The following is a 25,778-nucleotide window of genomic DNA, read 5'->3' on the forward strand; positions in this document are numbered from 1 at the left end:
GTATTGTATTGTCACTAGTTTTTCTGAACAATCATTCTATTTTCTATTGAGTACCTTTAAAATGAGCAGGCGTATAATGTAGATAGAGTAAATGTTATCTGCAACCCTCTTATCCGCAAATCCTATTATCAGCAGTCCAACATTAAATTCACACAAACTACTTTTGTACGTCGTCAACTCTTTAATTTATCTGAACATTTGTACTGAAAATAGGATCTACCCATTAGAGGTTGTGATGATAACTAATTGCATTATATCCCAGTATTTTTTTTTTCAATGGATAAGAGGATCGTGGAAGTGGTTGCTGGCAGGTGCTAAACACATCCTAATATCTACGGTGTCCTATGTATGAGAGAATAATGATGATGATGATGTAAATGGCAACGATGATTATTTTCATGTTGCTTGTAGATGATGATGATGGACAGTAGGGCATTAAACAAAGCAGTCCAAAATCAAAGTTTTCCAGCAGTTCATGATGTTGCCCATGCACCGTTATCCAAAGTGTTTGAAGGCAGTGAAAATGTGTAGGTATTCGAGGAATGTCTGCAGTTGAGGAAGTAATGTGCATAATACAGGGGTTGTGATAAGGGGATCAATTAATGTGTTAACAGGGCAAATAGCAGTATTTATGTATTTCACAACATTTCAGTATTTATGGATTTCACAAACCACTTTGGGTGAGTAGTGAGCTTAATTTAATGTAATTGTTGCAAGAAAGGTGCTTAAAGCAAAAACAATCGCTTTTTACGGTACAAGTCGTAGAGATGGACTTCAACTAATTGCAAAACAAGTGATAGCATTAGCCATGATGAGCTCTCGCTCTCTCTCTTGATGGAGTTCGATCTTGTTTCCCCCAAAATGTTTCTAATTTTGCTTTCATATCATGAGATGAAGAATCCATTATACAATTCTGCAGACGCAGTGTGCCCGGTGTGTTAGAGAGTTGCTAAGTAAGAGATTTAGTTTTACAGGCCTTCTCTATATTTCAAGGGCCCTTGTTACCCTTTATGTAGGGGTCGCACTTTCTCATTACACTGCTATGCCTTTGTCGCCTCAAAGTTAAACTGATCATTTAAATTCTCAGAACTAGAAACCAACTAGATTTCAACTCAGGATCTCAGCAGTGTTGATTCAGTACTCAGTTCTCTAAGCCACCTCAAATGTTATTCCATCCTAAATGCATTTAAAAAAATACTTTACCTTTTACACTTACACCTGGTTTCCTCCTAATATATATTACTCTCCTGTACAAAACAAATATATTAAGTAGTGAATATTGAACAATAGCACCATCGGTATACATTAACTTAACTTCAGAGTACACGGCAACGCCTCTTCAAACTTAAATAAGTAATATTAAAAAAAAAAAATTTTAAAACCACGCTTTTATGAAATGTACCGTACTAGTAATGGCAGGACTCCACGACTCCAGGAAGTGGCCGCGAAGATTGCCATAACGTAAGGGGACCATGGTGATTTACAGCCAACGTCAGTTGACCGTGGACAATTAGACCCAAGCCAAAAGATAACATATAAAAAAAGAATGTTTAAAAATATAGATTTATATATTTTTTATGATGCAATATAGTATTGTCATCAGTATGATATAAGTATACTAAGTTTGCACTCGATACCACATTGGGAAGTGGGTTAAGATTGAGTTACAAGATTTGAGGATACAACAACGACAACAACAATGACAACAACAAGAGTGAGTTAAAAGAAAGCGTGTAAAAAAGCACAGATCACCATCACACGGCACTGTTTATACAGCATAATGTACACACAGCGTACTGTGTACACAGCACACTGCGTATAGAAACAATGACCTGCTGCTTACCGTTTGTCCCACAGGCACAAGCAACAGCTTTAAGACTGTGAACCTGCAGCTCGAGAACACGACCGTCGTTTGGAGCCCAGAGCACGCCAAGGTCATGCCCACCGTGAAGCATGACCTCAAGAAGACAGAGTCGGAGGCAGCCTTCAAGTTCGACGTCAGACTTCCATACCTGGTGTTCGTGAACGAGAACGCCAGAAACAAGTGGGGCGCCCAGCGTGGTTATCGCGTGCAGCTCACGAGCCACGGCAACCCCCTGTTGCCAGAGGATTATGAAGAGGAGAAAAGCGTTGCGTGGAGCAGGTATTTTTTTTAAAGCAAAGCGCAGTTGAATCATCGTGATCATCACCCGCCGAGGTGAAGGTTTTTTCCAAGTCAGTGATGTGATTGAACACTATCTGGTTCGCTGATTTCGTCACAATTTCTGCAGTGAATGTACTATTACAGTCCGGTATAACGTAATAATAGGTTTCCCCCCCTTTTTTATAGTATAACGTGCAAATAAAAAACTCATTTTATATACATCCTTATCTTCAACCGCAATTATCTGTAAATCAATCAACAACTCCAATCCTATTTGCAGAACAGCCATTATTATTACTACCCACAATTCTATAGATACAGTGAAAAGAAATACTCTAAGGTTACCAGAACCTTCCGAGAATCCCTGACAATCACGAATAAGGAGGGTCATGATCAGTCTACTCTAGGGAATAGATGCAGCCCACAAAAAGAGAGCGTATTTTGTTCACGATGCCACCTCGAGGCAACAAGGGCACCCCCCAGCTTTGCATTCACGTGAGATTCGCGAATGAGATCAAAGTTAGGCCCGAAAGAGGATGACCGGAAATATCATAACGTGAAGATCATAAAGACGTCTGTATAATAGCTACATTGTAATCGCAAACTCTTCCAGTGGGAGGAAGACACAACGCATATTGATCATAGATAATAGAGACGTCTTTATTATAGCAACATAATAGCAAAATCGTCCAGTGGGAGGATGACACAACGCATATTGATCGAAGATAATTGATTCTTACACGTGTGATTTTATGCATGTAGCTTGAGAGTACTTTGGGTCCATTTTTATACAGTAGGATTATATGGGCAGATCACTTCAGCCCTATACAAGGCATGTAACGATTTATAAATGTGATTAAAATCCATTGTTAGCCTCCCAATACATGCATCAGATGATGTGCTTAAGAATATGTTTACCACTCATATTGTATGTTATCAGCAAATCAGAGGTCTGGTTAATCTTACCACCATTTAAAATGCATGTCTTTGTTTCTCTGTGAAATAAGCTCACGTACAGGAGCTACAGTAGCTGGATTATCCCATCGTAGGAACAGAGTGGGTAGATGATGGCTGATAATTATGGTAGTTGGCGTGTCAGATATGTCCGTATGTGCTGAGACTAGTGACGTTCCTTCACCGTTGCTCCTGTTATCACCATTGTTTGTATACCTCTCATTTCTGCCAAAGGTATCAGATGGCGGTGACAAAACGGAAGGAGACAGAGCTGTACAGTGGAAGTATCTACAATCAACATGACCCGTGGGATCCTGCCGTTTACTTTCAGGACTTCATAAATGACAATGAGAACATTGTCAATCAGGTTGCTTCCATTAGATTTAGATTCTTACTGAAATTACCTTCAAAAGCACATCTATTTTCATTGGCAGCTTGTACCCACCCACACATTACACCACCGCATGTGACCTGCTGCTGATCGATTGTGTTTTACCCATTTATACGGCTGGGTTGACAGATTCGGGGTTTTAAGAAAGGTGAAACATGACCACAAAATGTCACATAAAACTGAAATATAGCAATACAATGGAGACTTTGTGCAATCAGCACGGATTGGCTTTGTACAGCACGAAAGAAGTTCAAGTCTATAGAGTTGTGCTAACGCCATCGCCTGTGGCCGTGCCGTTGGGCAGGACCTGGTGGCCTGGGTGACGGTGGGCTTCGTGCACATCCCCCACTCGGAGGACGTCCCCAACACGGCCACCGCCTGCAACGGCGCGGGCTTCTTCTTCCGGCCGTTCAACTTCTACGACGAGGACCCATCGGTGGCCTCGCGGGACGTCGTGATCCTGCGGCCAGGGCCCCCCGGCTCGGGAGAGACGCGCGTGTCCTGGTGGACGGAGCAGAGCCCCACTGAGCCCAGCGTCTGCCTGCCCGACATTCAGCCGCTCACATACAATGGGACGCGCGGTCCCGTGTAAAGCGCGCAGCAACTCTGCGGTGATTCGCAGATGGTGTTTATAACAAAAAAAACTGTTCATTAGCAAAAATGAATCTGCAGTGTTGATGGAGCAGCTTATCGTGATATAAAAACGAGGTGTCTTCATGCTCAAAAAAAGCTAAATGTTTCTGGGCAGCCATGGTATCCTTTGGCAACCCTAGAGCCAGATGTGGAAATTCCACTTTTCTCCACATAGTGGTAATAATTTTATACATCCAGGTGGATTGATGAGTAAACCCACTAAATGTATGTGAACTGACATCCTATGAGTTGAGTGCACTCACCACAATGCCATCTACAGGGAAAAGAGGTGTTGGTGATAAGATAAAGCAGTTTAGAGATTTAATAGTACAGTACAGTTTTTGATGTCCACTCCGCCTGGATTCAAGTTATGCTGGAGCGTAAACCATGCATCATAGATGGCTAGAGCATACATGAAGGTTTCCAATTCAGGCAGTGGACTTGAAGTCTTGTCACCATCTAAAGCAAAGAGGCAGAAGGGTGCAAAAAGACTTTGAGAGTGGACATAAAGGGAATTCAATAGGGGTGTAGTGGGTTCAATTGAGGCGCACACTCAACTTGTAGGCAACACTATTAACGCGTAACCAACGTGAACATTATATACAGGGTGGTGACCACCGTTCCTAATCTCACTAACACTCGGGGAGTACTACACAGCGTGACCAGGGCAGGTCACGGGTTGCCTGGTCACGAACGACGATCGGAGACTCGAAGACCGCTGATGGCGTCTTCATCCCGGGGTTGAACAGCCCCGCTCTCTGTTGATGCCCCGCTTATAACCGCTGCGACATGGCCAGCTCCATCCCAGGCCACGCCCCCCCCCCTTCTCGAAGGTCCGAGCCCCCAACCACGTGACCCCCAAGCTTCCCCCTGGGGCCCCTAGCCCCCCTTTATCCGGTCACGTGTCCTGTAGTGTTCACGCAGTGTCACGGCCTGACACGACCCCGTGACAACCACCTACAGCACCCATACCAAGCCAACACAGTAGTGACGTCATATGTCCCTACGCTCGTACAGTTCCGATAGAGTAGTGACGTCGTATGGCACTACAGGGGTGTAACAATTCATACCGCCACACCAGCCATGGCGATTCGATGCATCAACATATTAAGGGTTGCGGTTTGTGTTTTTTTTAAACTGCAATTCTACACCCGTTTAATCAATTTCTTACCTCTAAATCATTGCCCATTGATTGGAATATTAGAAATGTATACAAAAAAAACATTTGATCAAGTATTTAATGACCTCTAAGGTATTAAATGCCGAACAATCTTTTAGATCTAGACGCAGTACCATCAAAATTACTACAGTCTTAGACTGATGGGGCAAGTGCCGTTTGCGAGCACCTATGAAGGCCGGAGCGGCACACGAGGGGGGTGGGTTGGCCAGCATCACGCCCGACCGCCTTTGTCTTCCAAGTGGCGATGTTGTTACACACCGCACCAAGTACTCATTTGAGGCTGAGTCGACCTAAGGGAGGCCCAGGACTGGTTCAGATAATCGTCAGTGATGTTGGCAGTGAGCGGGAAATTAACTCGGGTTCGCCAGGTTCATAGCGCAGCACGCCAAATTATCGCTCCCCATACACACACACTAGCAGGCATAGATACAATGCGTGGTTCTGTACAGAAAGCAGGGGAGGAGAAAACACGCACCAGACTCCCCTTAACCCTTAACTCGGAGACTCATACATTAAACTAATGTTTATAATAAATGACAACCGTGCAGGATTCTTTGCCATGAAATACCCTGCATAAGCTCCGATTTGTTTGTCAAAGTGTCATTTGTGCTGACCGGAATTATAGCCTCCAGAAGTTCTCAGCACTGGGGGTCTTGACAAGGATTGGACGAAGGTATGAATCCTGCGGCCATGCAAAGTATGTGGTGAAGTGCAAAACCACACTGTGAAATTGGGGACGTTTAACCCCTTGGACGACAAGACATTCTCAACAGTGGACAATTGTGTGTGGCATCTAGAAACTAAAAACATGGCTTAAGTTTCTCACTCGATATTTTCCGGAACGCTTCTAGTCTGGTTTGGAGTAGGGATTATTCACGTATAGAGTCCAAAGTACACATATGTTCCTAAAATATAACACTACAGTTACAATATATAGTAATATATGAGATGCATGGACTCGCAATTGTTTTGGACAAAATTAGGTTCAAATGATTGTGGTGTGGCAAAATAATACCCGGAACACTGTTTTGGACTATTCCAACTGATATTAAGCACTGATAAAAAGCATATGTTGAAAATGAATCACATACAAATACTGTGATGGTGCTTTGGTAACATTTTTCGACTTACAATTCGGACGCCTGTGAGCTCAATAACAGTCAGGAGCTAACGCGGTCCATCATCCTTTCACTCGCTGTCATATGGAGAAAATATTCTGTCCGTGGGAATTGTGGAATTTCCAACGACAGAGCTGTTTACAGGAATGAGTACTGACTGATTGCCTTTCAAGCAGGGGGACACTGAGTTTAACTTAACATGTTTTGAAATGTACTCTACATTCATGGAATTTAATTGCTCCATAAACAGATCTCGCATTGGGACGTGCTTTAATTTTCACGTCTTCTTTGGTCATAATAATGTGACACGTTCCCCTTTCTTGGCTGTCATGCCATGACTTTTTATCTATCCTGTGAGCTGTTCTAACAGTATCGTGGCCAAATACATTTCATTCACAGTAATATCGAATCATTATTTGTTTCATCTGTTCCGTTTATTGTTTCGCGTGATTTTAATGATTATCTTCCAAGGATGGCGTCTGTGACGCTCTATTTTGTTGTGCTCATTTCTTGGTCTCCCTTGACAACTGCTCCATGGGCTGTGTATCAGAGCATCAAAGGTGACCGTCAGAACATTTACATGGGAAGAAGACGAGAATTGCACTTCAGCGCAACGCTTGTTGGGAAATGGCGACTTCATGAAAGCAATCCGCGCCACATGTTTGGGTTGACAGAATGTGTATGCATGAATGAGGAAATGTATTGAAGCTGAGAAGACAGCCTATGCTAGAAACCGAAATACTGTATGCAGTACCGATCATCGCCATCAGCGACTACAGCAATCATTTTCAATTCACTGCTGCATTGTGAGTGTCTCCAGCTGTCTGCAGTGGCAAAAAGCACAACACAGTATTGTTTATATACTGCATTGTGTCCTCATCATTGTCCCTCTCCTGACTGTTTGGTGTAATCCCCCGCCATTTAGAAACATATAACCAAGTGAAAATTAATTATTTTTCGCTTGAAACTAATCAGGTTGTTTTGAAATGTTATACACAGCAGAACCAGGGATAATATCCAAAGTAAGAGTAGAAATAAGTTGAACATGGAATGCACTGGTGGTCAGTCATTGTATGCGGCTCAAGAGGGAGTTACACATGTTTGCAGTTACCACTGCAATGCATCAACGTTAATATTTTTAAAGACTAGTAACATCGCAACTAATGGGCAGTGAACATTTTTTTTAATACAGCGATGCAAGTTTGGCAATACCACAAGTGTCCATGGTGATTTAATGGCAACATGTATAGTATAGCCTCAGTTGCACTAAACATTTCCAAACACGGTCCTGGAGTAACGATGCAGTGACCCCGAGGTCACCCTAGCCATCTCATGGGGGATTACTTAACCTTTGTGAGTCATTACTCTTTGTTTCTATTCGGTAAAGTCACGTAGGTAAAAATAAAATAACAAAAATCACGACGTTTCGGCCACAACACAAGTGGCCTTCATCAGGTGAAGGGATCGTGCTGTCATGAGGACAGCGTTGGAGTGAAAACAGCCAAGCCCAGGTCGCGTCCTTTAAGCTGTGTGGGAGGAAGCAAAACGCTTGACAAAGGAATTAGCATAACAATGAGCACGATGTACGTAGGAGGTGCATGGGCCATGATGGGCCAGGAGCGGGTGGGGACCATGATGGACCAGCAGCGGGGGGGGGGAGTAGAGTGAGTGAGTGGAGTGAGTGAGTGGAGTGAGTGGAGTGAATGAGTGGAGTGAGTGAGTGGAGTGAGTGAGGGCAGTGAGTGGAGTGAATGAGTGGAGTGAGTGAGTGGAGAGAAATAAGCAGCTGTGAAAGTTTGGGATACCACTAGGTGAAGGGACCGTGCTGTAATGAGGACAGCGTTGGAGTGAAAACAGCCAAGCCCAGGTCGCGTCCTTTAAGCTGTGTGGGAGGAAGCAAAACGCTTGACAAAGGAATTAGCATAAAAATGAGCACGATGTACGTAGGAGATGCATGGGCCATGATGGACCAGGGGCGGGTGGGGACCATGACGGACCAGCAGCGGGGGGGGGAGAGAGTAGTGTGAGTGAGTGGAGTGAGTGGAGTGAGTGGAGTGAGTGAGTGAGTGGAGTGAGTGGAGTGAGTAAGTGGGGTGAGTGGAGTGAGTGGAGTGAGTAAGTGGGGTGAGTGGAGTGAGTGAGTGGGTGGAGTGAGTGAGTGGGTGGAGTGAGTGAGTGGAGTGAGTGAGTGGAGTTATGTCCTCACAATATACCATGGCCCATGCACCTCCTACGTACATCGTGCTCATTGTTATGCTAATTCCTTTGTCAAGCGTTTTGCTGCCTCCCACACAGCTTAAAGGACGCGACCTGGGCTTGGCTGTTTTCACTCCAACGCTGTCCTCATGACAGCACGGTCCCTTCACTTGATGAAGGCCACTTGTGTTGTGGCCGAAACGTTGTGATTTTTGTTATTTAATTTTTTACCTACGTGACTTTACCGAATAGAACCAAAGAGTATGGATCCTTGCAGTCACGATAGCTTCAAATCTAGAATTTTTCAGTCATTGTTTTGTGTAACTGTCAATGCTCCAATGATTGCAATTCCATTAATGATTACATAACGTCTAATATTTAATTTAAGGAGGAATCCTAGGGAATTCAAGCGTCGTTAAAAATAACATTTTATGGATACTGTCCTCACATAATATACCAGAAACCCCCTTGTTTTTCTGTAATATGCCTTTGCATTCAGTGCATTCATTTGGATAAAGTGTCATTCACTAAAATATGGATATAACGCGGTAAAATCACTACTGTAATAAAACGTCCAGTTGTTTGGCTGTCTTTTAATTAGTGTGGAGGAGTGGAAGCTTGTTTCCTGTTCATAGCCCTCAGCCAGTAGTGGAAGTTAAACATACGGTGGAGGCCCAGTCTCAATCAGACACGTTTGCTGACTTCCCGCTAAATACTATTAATCTTACCCAGTGGAAAGGTATGTCATGGGTTGCATTACCCCCATATGGAATAGATATAAGTCAAACCTGCAAATGGGGAAAAAACGACACGCAAGTACTGTGAAATAATAACGAAGAAAAGGGAAAAAAAGCAGAAGAGTATGCAGAATGTTTCATGCCTGGAATTATACTCAGGAACAGGAAGAGAATCACATCTGTTATACACACCTATACACAAGTTAGAGATATTGAAATGGGCAAGTGTGCATAAGAGAGATGGATTGTTGCATCTCAAGCCCACGAGATGGCCACGACTTAGGGAGGCCTTCATCCGACGCTGCACGTAATGTAATCTTCTGTCGTATGGCGGGAGGGAAAAGCAACAGTTTTTTAAATGTGCTATAGTTCAAGTCGAATATTTTTCAACCAACCAAAGAGGCAGTCGACGGGTTAGATATTTGGACTTTCACCACAGTGGCAGTTTGACGATTCTTTGATCTTCCATTTATGTTGTGTTCAAATTCAGTTTAGCATGGTTCTTAGTTGGCAGTACTTCAATGTGGTTTTTATTTACCACGTCCATAGCCTGCCAGGATGTCATCCAACGAGTGTCGATGTATTTATATTCGACTGCTAAAGAGGAGGTGTATATGCAGAAAGGAATCCTAGATTTCAACCTCGGGCGTGGGGGTTCTTTTTCGATCTCACTGGAGCGGCAGAGTGATGTCCATAATGTTGTGTTACTCCTGTGTTATCACGGCATCACATGGAATGCAATGCTCAGCTTATGCGTCGTTGATGAAAATTAGATCTCACAATCGCTGACAAACCACAAACAAGCTGGAAGGCAGACAGGCGGTGAGCCACATGACTCACGTGGATTAGAAACACAAGCCACATGTATCACTGCCTGGCTGGATAGATCACAAGTGATGATATGATATTTTAAATGCAAATTTGAGTCTTTAAAACTTAAACATTATTGTCTGAAAAGTGATTGGATGGGGTACAGTTGTAGCATCCTCAACAAGGATACCACGTAGTGCATAGAGGTCACTTTCAAGGGGTGAGATTAATTAAACAAAAACATGGATGATGCAAAACATATAAATTGTGGTGAAAATATAGATGTCTGTTTTTAGAGCTGGTAGCTTGGGAGGCCTTCATTCAGCAGTGGATTTATCACAACTGATGAGCAACTAATAAGTATACCACCATGCATGTAAGAAAATTCTGTATGCTTTCTCAAAAACGATTAATCTGTAACTTTCCCATGAAAGGGATTTGAAAGTTAAGGGTTTTGTACATGGAAGCATGAAACAAGGTGAGGTCAAAAATGGGAAAAGCAGACACTTAATATTGAATTAATAGATAGGCTCTAATTCAGGCTAAAGTTATATGTAGAGAGGAAAGTCTAAAGCCTGAACTTGAACAACTAATGGTGCAGGTGACCGGGAAAAGAAGATTCCAGATTAACAAGGCAACGGAGGAGTGGCCATCGAATTAATGGAGGTTCCCTGGGATGTTGAAAGATAGCTTTTATTTCTGCATCAAATATGAATGAAATGAGAGTATCACATTGTATTTTATTCCTAGTTGTACCATGTTAATGCACGACTTTTCCATTTGTAACTTGACCACGTAAGAGTTGTTTTTGCATTGTTTTTTTTTTGCTGTAGTAACCAGGTTGCTATGGTGTAATGAGGTCCCCCATTGAAATGAGCGTGTATTGCCAAATGAGTGTTACCTTTGCCAAAATATAACCTGAACCGTGACTTAAAGCTTTCGTGACTGCAGGAATTCATACTCTTTGGGCCTTTCGGTAACGTCACGTAGATAGAAAAATATATATTTTTATTTTTCTATCTACGTGACGTTTTATACCCAAAGAGTATAAAATCTGAACCTCAAATCATTAAAGTTCAATAATTACATTAATTAACTAGCACACATTAAATTTCGATTTAAAGCTTTCGTGACTGCAGGGATTCATCTTCTTGGTTCTTTCGGTAAAGTCACGTAGATTGGAAATAAAATAATAGAAATAAAACATAATGAAATAAAATTCTCACGACGTTTCGGCCACAACACAAGTAGCCTTCTTCAGGTAAAGGAACAGAACTGTCGGGATGACAGTGCTTCAATGCACGCTGCTAAGCTTCGCAGCGTCTTTTAAGCTAAGTGGGAAGAGCAGAGGGCCTTGCCAAAGGAGTTTACACATCAATAGGAGAATTTAGCATTGAAATAGCTGTGTTAAAGTGTTGGATTAGCAGGGAGTTAAAGTCAGAAATTAGCATGTAACTGGGAGATTAGCAAGATGTTAATGTGAGGGATTAGCATGTAACTGGTCACGGAAATAGCTATGTTAAAGTCAGAGTTTACATATCAACAGATGCATTTAGTATAAACCGATGTGAAAAAAAACTAAGTATAAACTACATCAATATAATAAATGTACTCAATATATTCTTCAATAAGTTGAGCTATTAACATAAAGTAACTGGGTATACACTACACTATATAATGAATACCATATAGTAAACTGATATAAAAACTAAAATATAAACTACATCAATGTTATCAATAAACTTAATATACTCTCCAATCAGCTGAGTTACTAACAATAAGTCGTTATACATTACAATTCTATGTCGAAAAAAAGTTTGGCGTTTTTTTCTTTTCCACGTTAACACCACGGAAAGCGACGAGCTTTGTTCAGATGGACGAGTCCATCTATGCTCGGAACGGAGGAGGGGGGAGAAACAGCCACGATGCGCTGCTCTGGTGTACATGCTTGAGTTCACTGGCAATGTGTTCCTGGTCGGAAATGCATTAGGCTCTATGGTAAAATACAATAAATTAAGAACCGAAATGGTTCTTAATTGATTGTATTTTACGGTGACTTTCAGACCGCAGTCCATTCGCTGGCACTGCCTCTTAGTACCTTTCACACGACGGTCAATGGTATGGTTTATAGCATGTTGTATAATAATAAATAGTATAACAGTGTAATGTTTAACATAATTCATAAGGCAATATATAGTATCGTAATTGTATAGTGAATATACAGCAGTGTGGTATACAGTAGGGTTGGCAGAATAATACATAGTGTAATATTACAAGTCTAATATTTTACAGTCTAAAGTATAGGGTAGTGTATAGTAACGCATTGTATAATTCAAGGGTGGGTTTGTCTATGGCAGTGTATATTACGGTGTATAGTCGTGTAATGTAGAAAAAGGTTTAGTTGGAGACATATCAATATAATGCATAATGTTAGAGCTTACATTGGGCTGTGTATACAATATTATACAATGTAGTTTAGATTGGAAGGCATAACATTGCAATGTATAGTAGTCTAGTTTATAGCATAGTTGTAACGCAACACAGGACAGAGCAGCGCATCGTGGCTGTTTCTCTCTCTCCCCCCTCCTCCGTTCCGAGCATAGATGGACTCGTCCGTCTGAACAAAGCTCGTCGCTTTCAGTGGTGCTCACGTTGAAAATAAATAACCGCCACCCTTTTTTTCGACATAGAATTGTAATGTATAACGACTTATTGGTAGTAGCTCAGCTGAGTGGAGAGTATATTGAGTTTATTGATAACATTGATGTAGTTTATATTTTTTTATTAGTTTACTATATGGTATTCATTATATAGTGTAGTGTATACCCAGTTACTTTATGTTAATAGCTCAACTTATTGAAGAATATATTGAGTACATTTATTATATTGATGTAGTTTATACTTAGTTTTTTTTCACATCGGTTTATTGTATGATAGTTAGGTAGTTGCAGTCCTTTAGCGTCAATATACTAAATGCATCTGTTGATATGTAAACTCTGACTTTACATAGCTATTTCCGTGACCAGTTACATGCTAATCCCTCACATTAACATCATGCTAATCTCCCAGTTACATGCTAATTTCTGACTTTAACACCCTGCTAATCCAACACTTCAACACAGCTATTTCAATGCTAAATTCTCCTATTGATGTGTAAACTGCTTTGTCAAGGCTCCCTGCTCCTCCCACCTAGATTAAAAGACACTGCGAAGCTTAGCAGCGTTAATTGAAGCGCTGTCGTCCCGACAGTTCTGTTCCTTCACCTGAAGAAGGCTACTTGTGTTGTGGCCAAACGTCGTGAGAATTTTATTTTATTATATTTTATTTTTATTATTTTATGTACATTCTACGTGACTTTACCGAAAGAACCAAGAAGACAGCACACATTACTTGAAAGGGATAATGCGCAACATATGAGACTGGTGATGGATTGAGCGATAATGGAAGAGAATCCAGCCCCCAAGTCGACAACTGTGGAAAGGAAGCAACGGAAATTTGGATTTGTGGCATCGCAGGACAACGAGTGATGGAGATGGCGTCGGGAGGCCTTCATCCAGCAGTCGAACGGAAACGCCTGAGGATGATGATGGCACTGTCAGAGTATGATATATGAGCTTTTGGAACACCATCCAGTCGCTAAGCTGATTTTCCATCAGCATTTCTGCACACCCATGCGGAAATCATACGGGTTATCCCACCCGGAAATTTCCACTAGTCCAACCCACATCTTGTATAAAAAAACACTACTTCCCCACCCTCTTTGTCTTCGACGTAACCTCTGATACATTACTGTATACATGCTGTGGCAGAGGCTGAAGTATGTTTTAACAAAGAAAAGTAAACAGGAAATACGTTTAACACGATGATGCCCCCATAAATGCACAAGACTGCTTGCGAATGACGGATTGTGTAAGTACTTGTTGTAGAAGTACCATATAAGTCGTTGGATTGGACTTGATACACGTGCACAGGGTTTGGCAGTCTCAGCATTGAGAGATATCTGAAGAGTGGAAGGTAAGTTTGCATGATTACACACACACACGTTGAAGTAATTTACCGATGCTGATAATGTGAACAATAATAAACACAATTTGTGACGTACTTATTTTATGAATAGGAGTATTGTTCGATCGAGAACTCGAAGGTGCGGAGCCAGGGAGCTTCAACACCCTTATTTGTCAGCCTTGAACCAGTGAGCGCTTACAGCTGTTGCTTGAAGGTGGATTCGTGCTTGGATGCAGGGAATGTTACTATCTTGACTTGCAGGAATGACTCTTTGGTTCTTTCGGTAAAGTCACGTAGAAAATAAAATGCAATTTAGTTCTACCTGATGACGATTGCTTGTGTTGCAATCGACACGTCGTATTCTATTATTTAATTTATTTTCTTACTACGTGACTTAACCGAAAGCGCTATAGAGGAATGCACTATGTTTACGTGTGTACGTTGAAATACCTTTGCACCGTACGTAGCCAATTGTGCTAAGCGGAGGTGATGGGGAAGGATGACAAAGTCGACAGAAAAAAGCAGTTGTGAAGAAACGAGTTTTCAATGTAGATGTTAAAGTGCGTAAGGTCCCAATGGCTTCCTAACATCGGAACGAAGAGTGTTCCGGACGAACGCAGAAGAGATCATCAGCAAACGCAATGGGAAATAAAGTGCAGTGGGAGAGAGTTTCTGAAGGCTGCCGGTGCTGCTACGGAGAAACGCCGCTCAGCCAGCGCGGTCCTGTGGTTTTTTTTCTTCTTGGGCATGATGAGTAAATTGTTTGATGGGTTCCATTGGTCTCCGCGGTTTACTGTGGTCAATGGAGTGAGGAGTGTGGAGAGGTATGGTGGGAGACCTTGAGAGAGAGAGAGTGAGAGCTCTGTGGCACGGGATAGCAACATTTATTTGATAATTTACCAGCAAGGAAGATATACACGTTTACCGTAGAATACTTTTTGGGGAAAAAAAATATTTTTAGGAAGGCAAGTTGAGTTCCATCTCAGAGCACAAAGTTATACATATGACTAATAATACTTATTTAGCTGTACATTTAAATCTGCACTGTGCTTAAATAAAATGTTTTTTTTTTCTTTTGGATTTTACCTTTGTCTTTTCTTTTAAATCTATATATGGGTTCTGCTTGGTGTTTCTTTCTATATATACAACACCACATCGTTAGAATACAAATTCGTGTTTGAAAAAATGTAATGTGTGCGTGTCTGTTGAATGTCGTCTGCACCGTACGTATCCAACCATGCTAAAATGCAATTGAATAATTGAATACATTAATGACAAAAAAATTACAATCGCGCATGAAGAGAAAAAAGGTGGTTATATTTAACTGGATTACATTTGAAAATGGATTACTCAATATTGATATATAGACATAAATGCGGTGACAATGGTGAAGGTGTCACGCCTATGCTGGCAGAAGGACCTTAGCGAGAGTGAACTCGACTCTTTCACGTTGACTTGACGTGCAGATTGCTGGCAGATGAATGTAACTTAATCATCTTCATCAGCCATCATTAATTCACCACTGGATGAATACCTCTCACCAAACCGTTGCCATTTCTCACGGTCCTGTAATGTAACACATGAGTATGTAATGCAGTACAAGTGGACTACATGTTTAACTTTTATACACCTAAAATGTCCTCAAAATGGAACTCCTCTTTGTGCTTGCAATATAGTCTGTTGTAAAGAAATGTATTGTTGTACAATTTTAATGAATTTGTTCTTATTTACAGATATATAAACAAGTGAAACTTCACCTGCATAACAAGGAACAATGAATAAAAATAAAACCGTTTCTAGGGTATGGACATATGTTGCTCTTTTATTTATCATCGTGAGCATTATTCTGGCGTCAGTTTTGATTCACCGGCATGTAAATGCAGACTTTCCCAAGAAGTGCCCCAATAAATTTGTTCTAAATGGCATTAAACCCGATTATAAGGCAATAGAGATCTTTTCCGACCTAACGCCAACAGAATTAACAACCGTCAAGGACTTCCTGGTGAGCCATAAGGAGCTCAATATTGTTGCCTCAGAAGCCACCGTGAACAGCAACTACATCTACATGATAGAGCTCTACAACCCAGACAAAAAGGAAGCTTTGCATTACTTAGACCATGGAGGAGCCAAGCCTGCTCGAGTTGCTAAGGCAGTGGTTTTCCGCGGAGCTGACGTTCAGCCATCGGTCGCAGAATATCTGATAGGCCCGCTTCCGAATCCAACCTGGTACCGGCCACACAGTCCATCAACGAGGAAACGCGTTATTAATTTTAGCTCTCGGCCAACGACAATCCCGGAATATAAGGCATTACACGGAGAATTTATGCCCAGAATTTTTGAAAAAGTCGACCACATCCTCAAAGAAAGTTATGGTTATTGGTATACAAACTGTACTAAAAACTGCATTAATGCAGGTGACATTCCATTGAGAGGACTTAAGTCTGGAGATAGGAGGTCTTGGGTCTTATTTTTCAGACTTATGGAAGGGTATTTTTTGCAGCCATTAAACTTTGAAGTTTTGGTTAACCATGAAAGCTCAAACGTTGAAGAGTGGGCAGTGCAGAAAGTGTTTTACAACGGGCAGTATTTTAATAGTCTGGAAGAACTCATCAGCCAGTATGACAATGGACTCATTGATAAGATCAAGCTAACCGGCACCGTTATAAATTCAGGATATGATCGTCGCGGAGCCTTCAGAGCAGACACGTCTCAGACGGGACCGCAGCAGTATGAGCCCGAGGGCCACCGCTACCGGGTTGACGGGAACTTTGTGCAGTACATGCCCTGGACGTTCGCTTTCAGAATCTCTTACATGGGGCTTCAGATATTTGACATCAAGTACAACGGTGAGAGAATTGTCTATGAGATGGGTCTCCAAGATGCAATCTCTTACTATTCTGGAAACAGTCCCACCGGCACACAAGGAAAAGCCATTGACTCAGGTTGGCACTTTGGTGCCGACAACTTTGAGCTTGTGAAGGGGATCGACTGCCCGCACACTGCCACGTACCTGGACACGTACCACTTTGTGAACTCTGAGAAGCCGCTGAAATACCCGAACTCCGTCTGCATTTTCGAGTACAACTCTGGTGTGCCATTACGTCGACACTTTGACAGAGATAGCCATCTTGGGTTCACCTTCTATGGTGGCTTGGTCAACTATGTACTTGTGATAAGGAGCATCCATAATGTATACAACTATGATTATGTGATGGACTACATATTCTACCAGAATGGAGTCGTCGAGGCAAAGGTTCACCCGACTGGATACCCCTTTACCACATTTTTTTTCGGTGAAGGCCTCAAGTATGGCAACAGAATATCTGAACACGTCCTAGGCAATCTTCACACTCATATGTTAAACTACAAACTGGATATGGATATAGCCGGTAAGTGTCTTTTATATATACAATAGTGTATATTAAAACAATATTGTCAACTATTGGAGCAGTATGTGTTGTGTTAGAATGTGACTTAGATACTGCTGTCAGAACTTTAAATACACGAAAGAAAACAATGATGAACACTTGATCGATGATACACCACACACAGTAATACTGTGTCATGTAACTACGACCAGTAAATGTAATATCACGCCCGGTATTACACTGGAAGGTCTTTGCGTGATAACAAAATTCCCGCGAGAAAAGCGACGTCCCAGACCGGATAGATTTCAGTTACACTCAGTTTTCTGGCCGACCAGTTTATTTCTGTCCCTGCATTTTTCAGGCTGTGAGCTTGCATTCCGTAAAAGCCCCCTCCCTCTCTCTCTCCACCTGTGAAGTAGAATGCTCCTGTGTCTGTGCCTACTTCCGTCAGGCTGTGGGACAGGCTTTTGGCCTGGCCTTTTTTTGGCCCTTCACGAACCCAACGAATTGAACAGTTTTACTCACATCCGTACAAGCGTTATGAAACCGTCTACTTTAAGCCAAAGATGTTTTCAGATAAAAGTTGAAATGGAATTATTACGAAATATTACGTGAAAATAACTGACGGCATATGTATGACTCTTAAGACAAATATACGAACTATACTTTAATATGGTACATTGATGATTCAGCAGCACATGAACTTGCATTAAATTCGCTTTACAATAAAATCATTGTGTACAGCATAAAGGAAGGTTTAATATGAATACGTATATAAATGTAAATCGTGCAGAGTGGTGGCAGTAGTTTGCACTCTTTGCAATGGACCTGAAAACCTGAGTTTGATTCCCATCAAAAGCAAAAATAAGTAGCAAGTGAAATTTGACCCTTTCCTAGCCACGAGCCTGAAGTATGATTATACCCGCAGCATTGGGTCCCTGACATTGCTATTAACGTCTGTGGAAGTGTACATAATGCATAATGAAACAAAGACATAAACAGATCAAATAGAGTAGTAGATTCTTTTTATGATTTTTCATGACCAATATATTGCTCTGTTGATGTAGAAATTGTATAAAACACTGCATTACATGCCACAAAGGTTAAGCTGAAATGAAACGCCATGATATGTAATTTCAAACCGATTTTCAAGCTATAACGCGTTAAAATAAAGTTAACACTTAAATTCCATTAAAATAGTGCCTTATTTATATTGATTAAAGCAATTGTTTTGTACTCCATAAACAACTATATAACTCATTATGACAAGCTTACAAAAGATTGTTTTGTTCATGCATTGCTTTATTTTGTTCAAGTGCATGTGGTTTCTAAATATTTGCATTTCGCCATGTTTTTATTGTCCACAGGCACAAGCAACAGCTTTAAGACTGTGAGTCTGCAGCTCGAGAACACGACCGTCGTTTGGAGCCCAGAGCACGCCAAGGTCATTCCCAGCGTGAAGCATGACCTCAAGAAGACAGAGTCGGAGGCAGCCTTCAAGTTCGACGTCAGACTTCCATACCTGGTGTTCATGAACGAGAACGCCAGAAACAAGTGGGGTGCCCAGCGTGGTTATCGCGTGCAGCTCACGAGCCACGGAAACCCCCTGTTGCCAGAGGATTACGAAGAGGAGAAAGCTGCCACTTGGAGCAGGTATCTGTGTTTTATCTGCTGGGATTTCCCATGCAGATTTAGGGACCTCACGAATTTTGGGCTGGAATTCACCGAGATGGTGGCTTGAATCATGGGAAACCGCATCCCTACGTAATAAAATAGCTTATTTTTTTGTAGTGAGCTGATAGTCACAGCCCAATTCGGGCACCAAAGTGGCGAGATGTGAATTACCTCGCCTGGTATAGAGGGCGTGGGTTCGATCCCGACCCTGACGCCTGTATATTTAGAGTTTGCGCGTTCTCCCCGTGGTCACTTGGATTTTTCTCCGGGTACTCAAGTTTTTCTCCTATACATTTAGAAACGTGTTTAAGAGTATTTGGCTGCTATACATTTCCACATGATAAGCCACTGCAATGAGTTATAATTTGTGGCCAGGTCTCTTCTGAAAAAGAGCTATATTGCTCAGTGGGCCTTACCTGGTAAAATAAAAATAATTTTTTTTTAATAGCTTTCAATCAGGCAACCACCAATGACTACTCAAGACATCAAATCATACTAGATTATAAATACAAAACAATCTACTTGTCTGAACCGCAAACACGAGAGTTAAATACAAGTTACTGAAAATATAACACCTTTTGAAGTCTATAAGTTACTGAAAATGAAGGAAAATTGACATGTTCAGGATCATTCCGCAATGAAAGCTCTTATGTTACAATTCCAGAAATGTAATGTATTGCTTTTGTAAATCAACTATAGTTATATGAAACATAATTTGTGATTTTATCAATTAAACATGGCACATAACCTGCAAATAAATAGCTACACATAGGTGTAAGATGTATTTATGTTTAATATTTACAATAAAAACATTCATAAAAAGGACCATTTCGTTTTCATAATTAAAAATAATGTACAGAAGTTTGCAAGTCCACTGCTGGATGAAGGCTTCCCCATTCCATGTTAAGCATATGAGTTAATGGACCATACTTCACCATACTGGTCAGTGTGGGTTAGTAAGGGGTGCCAGCACCCAATCGGATATGACTCGCTATGGATGTTAGCCATGGCCGGAAATCAGATTTAGCTCGCTGAGTTCAAATTGCAGTGCACTAAACCACTGAGACATCACTCTGCCAAATCTTGATTAAGTAATTATTGTTGGTAGAATTATCACTTGTAATAAATAAATAAAACGTTGGATTTAGTAGTTAATAATTGATATGCGATTAAACAATTCGAAACTAAGGGGTGGTCAGATGGCTCAAACATCAGAATGTTGACACAACAGATCTTGAATCCAAATCTTAGCAGTGATTAACCTGTGATTAAACCTAGTATGCAAGTGTCATGAGACAATGGTCTTAGACAATTAACCAATGACTGCACAACAACAACAAAAACATATTACATTTTATTTTGCACTTCATCTTTAAGTAACTTCCAGCCCTGAGAATTAAAAATATAAATTTCACCATCAGGTGAAAATATCATCACAGAGTGTATGGGAAACTACGGCATCTACTGTGCAAAGGGATATAAAGAGGCCACTAGAACGATTTTTCATAAGTCATTTGAAAACTGTCGTTCTTTAACACAAGGATGCAATGCTCTGTGAGATTTCTGAATGGATTATTTCTGTCATGATGCAAGTGGCAAAAGTGGAACGTTTGGGGGGGGGGGGGGTAAGGGGGGGAGGGTGACGACGACCAAAACACATCGTAACTACATCACCACTCTGAATAATACTTCTGTTTATCTCAACCACTATAATCTAATTTATAATTGTATAATTGCTGTAAAACATATTCGAATAAGGCACTATATACATCTCCATGAGATAAATATTTATTTAATCTCATTTGTGTGTTATTCAAACATTGTTAAATTATACATGCATACTGTATAACACCAACATTTCTAGGCATGATGTATATTATAAGTTGTAATTCCACATAAACTGGCACTATTTGAACACACATCGACAATAGGGACATTAAAGTTTGTTGTTTGGAAAAATGTAAAGGAACTGGAAATAGAGGAAACCCTCACAGAGAATGGCTTGACGATGACACAAGACATGAGTGCCAAAAATATGTGAACTGAGCATATTGGTACAAGACAGAGAAGAGTGGAAACTAATTACTATATGTGCTATCTGGCCATGGATCGTGATGGTGATGAATTCCACGTAACCATTGAATGTCTCCCTCTATCCAAGGTACCAGGTGGCAGTGACAAAACGCAAAGAGACAGAGCGACACAGCTCCAGCATCTATCAGCAGAACGACCCTTGGGACCCAGCAGTCTATTTCCAGGATTTCCTCAAAGACAATGAAAATATCGTGAATGAGGTGACTTAAAAATCTGTTAACATGTGTTTTTTGCTTGGATATTTTTGAATTAGCTCACTGAAAAATGCATTCACCGTTCATTTTATGTCAAAAAGTGTTGTTATAAAAATGAGACTATATTCATCTAGAATGCCAAAAATGAACTTTTTAAATGGGGATGAAACTTTGTGCATGAGAAAAAGAAAATAGACGTTTGGCCATGCTACTTTACTGCATTGCACCAGAAGGGTTATTCAAAACCTGCACTAGTGATGCACTAACTTGTAGCAAGGAGTTGAGATGCGAGGAAAGAAATTTTCTTAACGAAAACATTCTTAGAAAGTCAAGCAGATTTCAACTGCAACATCAAAATGTTTTTTTCATGTAATAAGTCAACGTGATTTGTCAAAGTGATTTCTTACTCAAATGAACACTGAGTCGACCGCCAACCACGATTTCAATACGCAATCTTCCCATTGAGCCGTTTGCACTACCGCTGAGCCATCTGGCTGGTTGATATTAGCTTTCCTTGATGTAAGATGAAAAAAATACTCGTAGCAGAACAATCGAGGCTTCACAATAGTGCTAACGCCATCGCCTGTGGCCGTGCCGCTGGGCAGGACCTGGTGGCCTGGGTGACGGTGGGCTTCGTGCACATCCCCCACTCGGAGGACGTCCCCAACACGGCCACCGCCTGCAACGGCGCGGGCTTCTTCTTCCGGCCGTTCAACTTCTACGACGAGGACCCATCGGTGGCCTCGCGGGACGTCGTGATCCTGCGGCCAGGGCCCCCCGGCTCGGGAGAGACGCGCGTGTCCTGGTGGACGGAGCAGAGCCCCACTGAGCCCAGCGTGTGTCTGCCCGACATTCAGCCACTAGATTACAACGGCACACGCACTCCTGTGTAAGTGTAACGCACACAGTACTGTTGAGATAGCTGTGATGTCATGTTAAATCAATTGTATTCTTGCATTTATTCAACACGTTATGAATAATATATGGTGAAAAAAAGATGAAATAGTATGCAGGTTTATCGAAAAGTCTCTGTGCAGTGGGCGCAAATTTTAACCAGAGCATGGATGAAATAAGAATGGAAATTACCCACGTGCAAGGGACATATACAGACAAAATAATGAACTGTAATCATTTGTTTTCAAACATGTTAGGACATGTTCGGTAGTGTTTGGATGTAGATTGTTCCCAATTAAATTAATTACTGTGAATTGTAAAGGCAGTTCTTTTGTACAGAGACTCTCTGTCACCTTGTTTATATGTGGGTATTAAGAATAAAATAATTCTGCACGTAACTTTGTTCCATTCCACAGACTTGCACAATCACTGCAAACCTCTTTATTTTTTGGCATAGCATTTGTATTTCGAATCACCAGTCAGTAATCTCAGTGTGTTGAGATCCCATTAATGGTGCTCCAACGCTTGAACTCCCTTCTTGCCTGGGTGGCCCAGCCCAGGGAGCCTAGCAAGGGATGCAGGCAAGGTAAGGTGCCTGGCCTGCTTGGCCTCTGAAGAGGTTTACCACCTGTCCAGGTTTGACCGAGGCAGATCAGGAATTTGAACCTGTGTTCAGGTTCTGGCGGTATTATGCTGAACTTGACAGAACTATGTCTCGGTTTGATCGATGAACAAGGAGGCAACACTAACAATGAAAAACACAACTAGGCATGTTAGAAAAGTAATTAAGCAAAAATAAACAAATATATTCGCGAAATATTTGAGTGCTTTTTAATTAATGTAACTTCATAAAGATTAATACATTTTATTATCAAGCATCTCGCCATCCTAATTCTAAATTATAGTCATGTTTGAATATCTCCATGATGATCACATGACTCCATCCAGCCAATCAGAGCACATTACCCCTATAACATCTGCACATTTTGAAAGCTGATTAAACATTGTTGAGTGTTGCCGGAGTGAAACTTTTCTTTGTGTTGCACCTTGTCATGGAGTAACAGGGACAGCAACGTTGCTCACAGCATTACATTACATGAAAACTGTACCATTTATCTTTGCCTTTGAACAATGTCATTAATCTATGGATCAAAGCGATTAAATAGGCATTATCAAGATATTATTTTTCTCTATGGAAGCTTCCAAGTCCCCTGCTGATACTGACAAATCGCGCACATATCTAGACGTGTAAATGTTAATGTTGAATATTAATAACACATCGACATTGCTGTATCCCCGAGTTTGAAATGAATTTGGCAAGCTTCCCCTTCAGCTCACCTCCAACTTGAGAAATTCTCTCGGATACTAACCAATCTCTCCTCTTCTTGGTGGCCAGTCACATTGACTCTAGACACTTTAAGAGCTCCGTTTCACTTCTATTTGTGTATAACACTATATACTGTACAGTACATGAACAGCCCTTTTCAATTTTGCTGCTAAAAGAGGGCCTGCTCACATTGTGCGAGTCGTCGTGGTTATATACTTTATCACGCTGGTCAGTGCCGGATGGTGAAGGTGTGGGACCACAGAAGTACAGTGCAACAATGGATCCTTTGGCATTGCCCTCTGCTGCCCATCATGCAGCCTATAAACCATGGGAAATCAAAAATTGTATTACTAAAACTATTTTCTGACAGCAAGTGGAACAAATACAGTAAATGTATGTCTCAACCATAATGTTTAAGAGCAAAAAGCTATATTATTAGACCTCCTTTACCAGTACCAAAATGTAATAATAGGGGTTTTCCCCTTTTTCTGGCAACCAAACTGAAAGTTTTTTACAAGGATTCATATCTGCATTAACCACAATGCCTGCAGTCAAAATGCAAACAAAAAACATACAATGATAATATATGCATTGTCCTTGAAACTTTTGGCGTCATCTGGTCGAGCACCAATTGGGTCGAGGCTCAAAAGAAAGCCGTCCCTTGGTGTGGACCAATCAGTTTCAAGGACAATGCCACATATATTGTCATAGTATGTTTTTTGTTTGCATTTTGACTGCAGGTATTGTGGTTAATGCAGACATGAATCCTTGAAAAAGGTTTCAGTTTTGCTGCCAGAAAAAAAGGGGGAAAACCCTATTATTATAGCAAAAAGCTATCTTATGTTCTGTATTCTTGAAAACGGTTATGTTAGGTTAAGGGTGATTAGATGTAGGGTGGTGGCTTTGCATGTGGCCTGAAGTCCATCACTGGAAGCGAGGGTTGGTGGATCGCACAAATGTTGTGAAAATCCCTTCTAGTGGGCGTCGAGGTGCCGTACACTGGCTTTCCAGGTGAATGCAGTACAGCAAGTGGACTAATCGACATCTGTTTCTATCTGTATGGGAATCGAGTATTGCCCCCCTCTGGGCATGTTTTGGGGTGCTTCGGTTTCCTCCCACATTATAAATGCTCGTTATTTTGACTGACTGCCGATATTGGGAAATTGTTGACACCGGACCACTGTCCGGTTGCTTCTCAGTTATCTGTGATTCTTTAGAGATGGGGCGATGCATTTTGCATACGGCTACGCTATGTAAAGCTGAACACATGCGCATATCGTAGTTACAGTAGTGGTGAAATGTACTTATCACGCCATGTTTTGTCGCCCTCTGTATAGTTTCGGACACGAATAAAGATTAACAATGTGTAGCACCCACTGACCTGTGTGTATCCTTTCACTAGGAATTGGGTTTGCCAGTTCTCCAGCTCCGCCGCAGTTCTGGTAGCTTAGCTGCTCCAGGCTGGCTCCAGATCTGAGAGAAAAAAACTCATGGGAATGCCCATAGGCTAACGTGGAGACAAAGGGAATGCCCAATGGCTAACATTGAGAAACATATTTCCATAGGCTGACCATGGAGAAAACGGAATGCCCATAGAAATGGCTGCCTTTGGCTCATTTTTAGTTGGGAGGTGCTGGGGTAGTCGGGGCAGGGATTGGGAGTTGGGGGTCGCTTTACTGAGGCAGGATAAATTACACTCGAGAGATGCGGTTGCCACAAAGCCATACGCTGCATTACCAGGACCTGGAAGCACCATTGCCAGTGCTGCCCCCTAGGGCCGGAGGCTGCATCGTCACCATCCTTGATCATGCTCGATAATGATGTGTCCCGCCCGGGCTGACAATTTTAAATCGGTTGCCTAATTTGTCACCCCAAGACATGAGCGTAAAACATGTATGAATCCATGCATAGTAACAACCCAACAGTCATATTGAGAGACTGGAGCTCTTGACAGGAGCAGTGTTATATTATACTCTTTGGTTCTTTCGGTAAAGTCACGTAGGTAAAAAACAAATTAAATCACGACGTTTCGATTGCAACACAAGCAATCATCATTATAC

General features: G+C 41.5%; 2 protein-coding genes across 6 annotated transcripts in view; both read left to right on the plus strand.

Annotated features, from left to right (window-relative positions):
- LOC116938776 (diamine oxidase [copper-containing]-like) overlaps positions 1–6,832 on the plus strand; it is a 44,367-nt gene extending 37,535 nt beyond the window's left edge. For all 4 annotated transcript variants that reach the window (XM_032946390.2, XM_076055757.1, XM_032946391.2 and 1 more), the window contains exons 4-6: positions 1,858–2,143; positions 3,332–3,464; positions 3,793–6,832. In XM_032946390.2, coding sequence (XP_032802281.1) covers positions 1,858–2,143; positions 3,332–3,464; positions 3,793–4,080 — 707 coding nt within the window. In that variant the 3' untranslated portion in view covers positions 4,081–6,832. The remainder of the gene's footprint in view (positions 1–1,857; positions 2,144–3,331; positions 3,465–3,792) is intronic.
- Positions 6,833–13,746: 6,914 nt separating this feature from the next.
- Positions 13,747–25,090, plus strand: LOC116938775 (diamine oxidase [copper-containing]-like). Of its 2 annotated transcripts, none has more exons than XM_032946389.2 (5): positions 13,747–14,071; positions 15,901–17,556; positions 18,903–19,188; positions 21,371–21,503; positions 22,103–25,090. In XM_032946389.2, the coding sequence occupies exons 2-5, from the start codon at positions 15,942–15,944 to the stop codon at positions 22,388–22,390; spliced, it is 2,322 nt and encodes a 773-aa protein (XP_032802280.2). In that variant the 5' UTR covers positions 13,747–14,071; positions 15,901–15,941; the 3' UTR covers positions 22,391–25,090. The 2 variants fall into 2 exon arrangements, with proteins under 2 accessions (XP_032802280.2, XP_032802279.2); XM_032946388.2 differs by having other exon boundaries at positions 13,750–14,176.
- The last annotated feature ends 688 nt before the right edge of the window (positions 25,091–25,778 follow it).

The sequence above is a fragment of the Petromyzon marinus genome, chromosome 4 (assembly GCF_048934315.1).
Source record: "Petromyzon marinus isolate PM22_M1 ecotype Great Lakes invasive population chromosome 4, UKy_Petmar_22M1.pri1.0, whole genome shotgun sequence".
NCBI classification, from domain to species: Eukaryota; Metazoa; Chordata; class Hyperoartia; order Petromyzontiformes; family Petromyzontidae; genus Petromyzon; species Petromyzon marinus.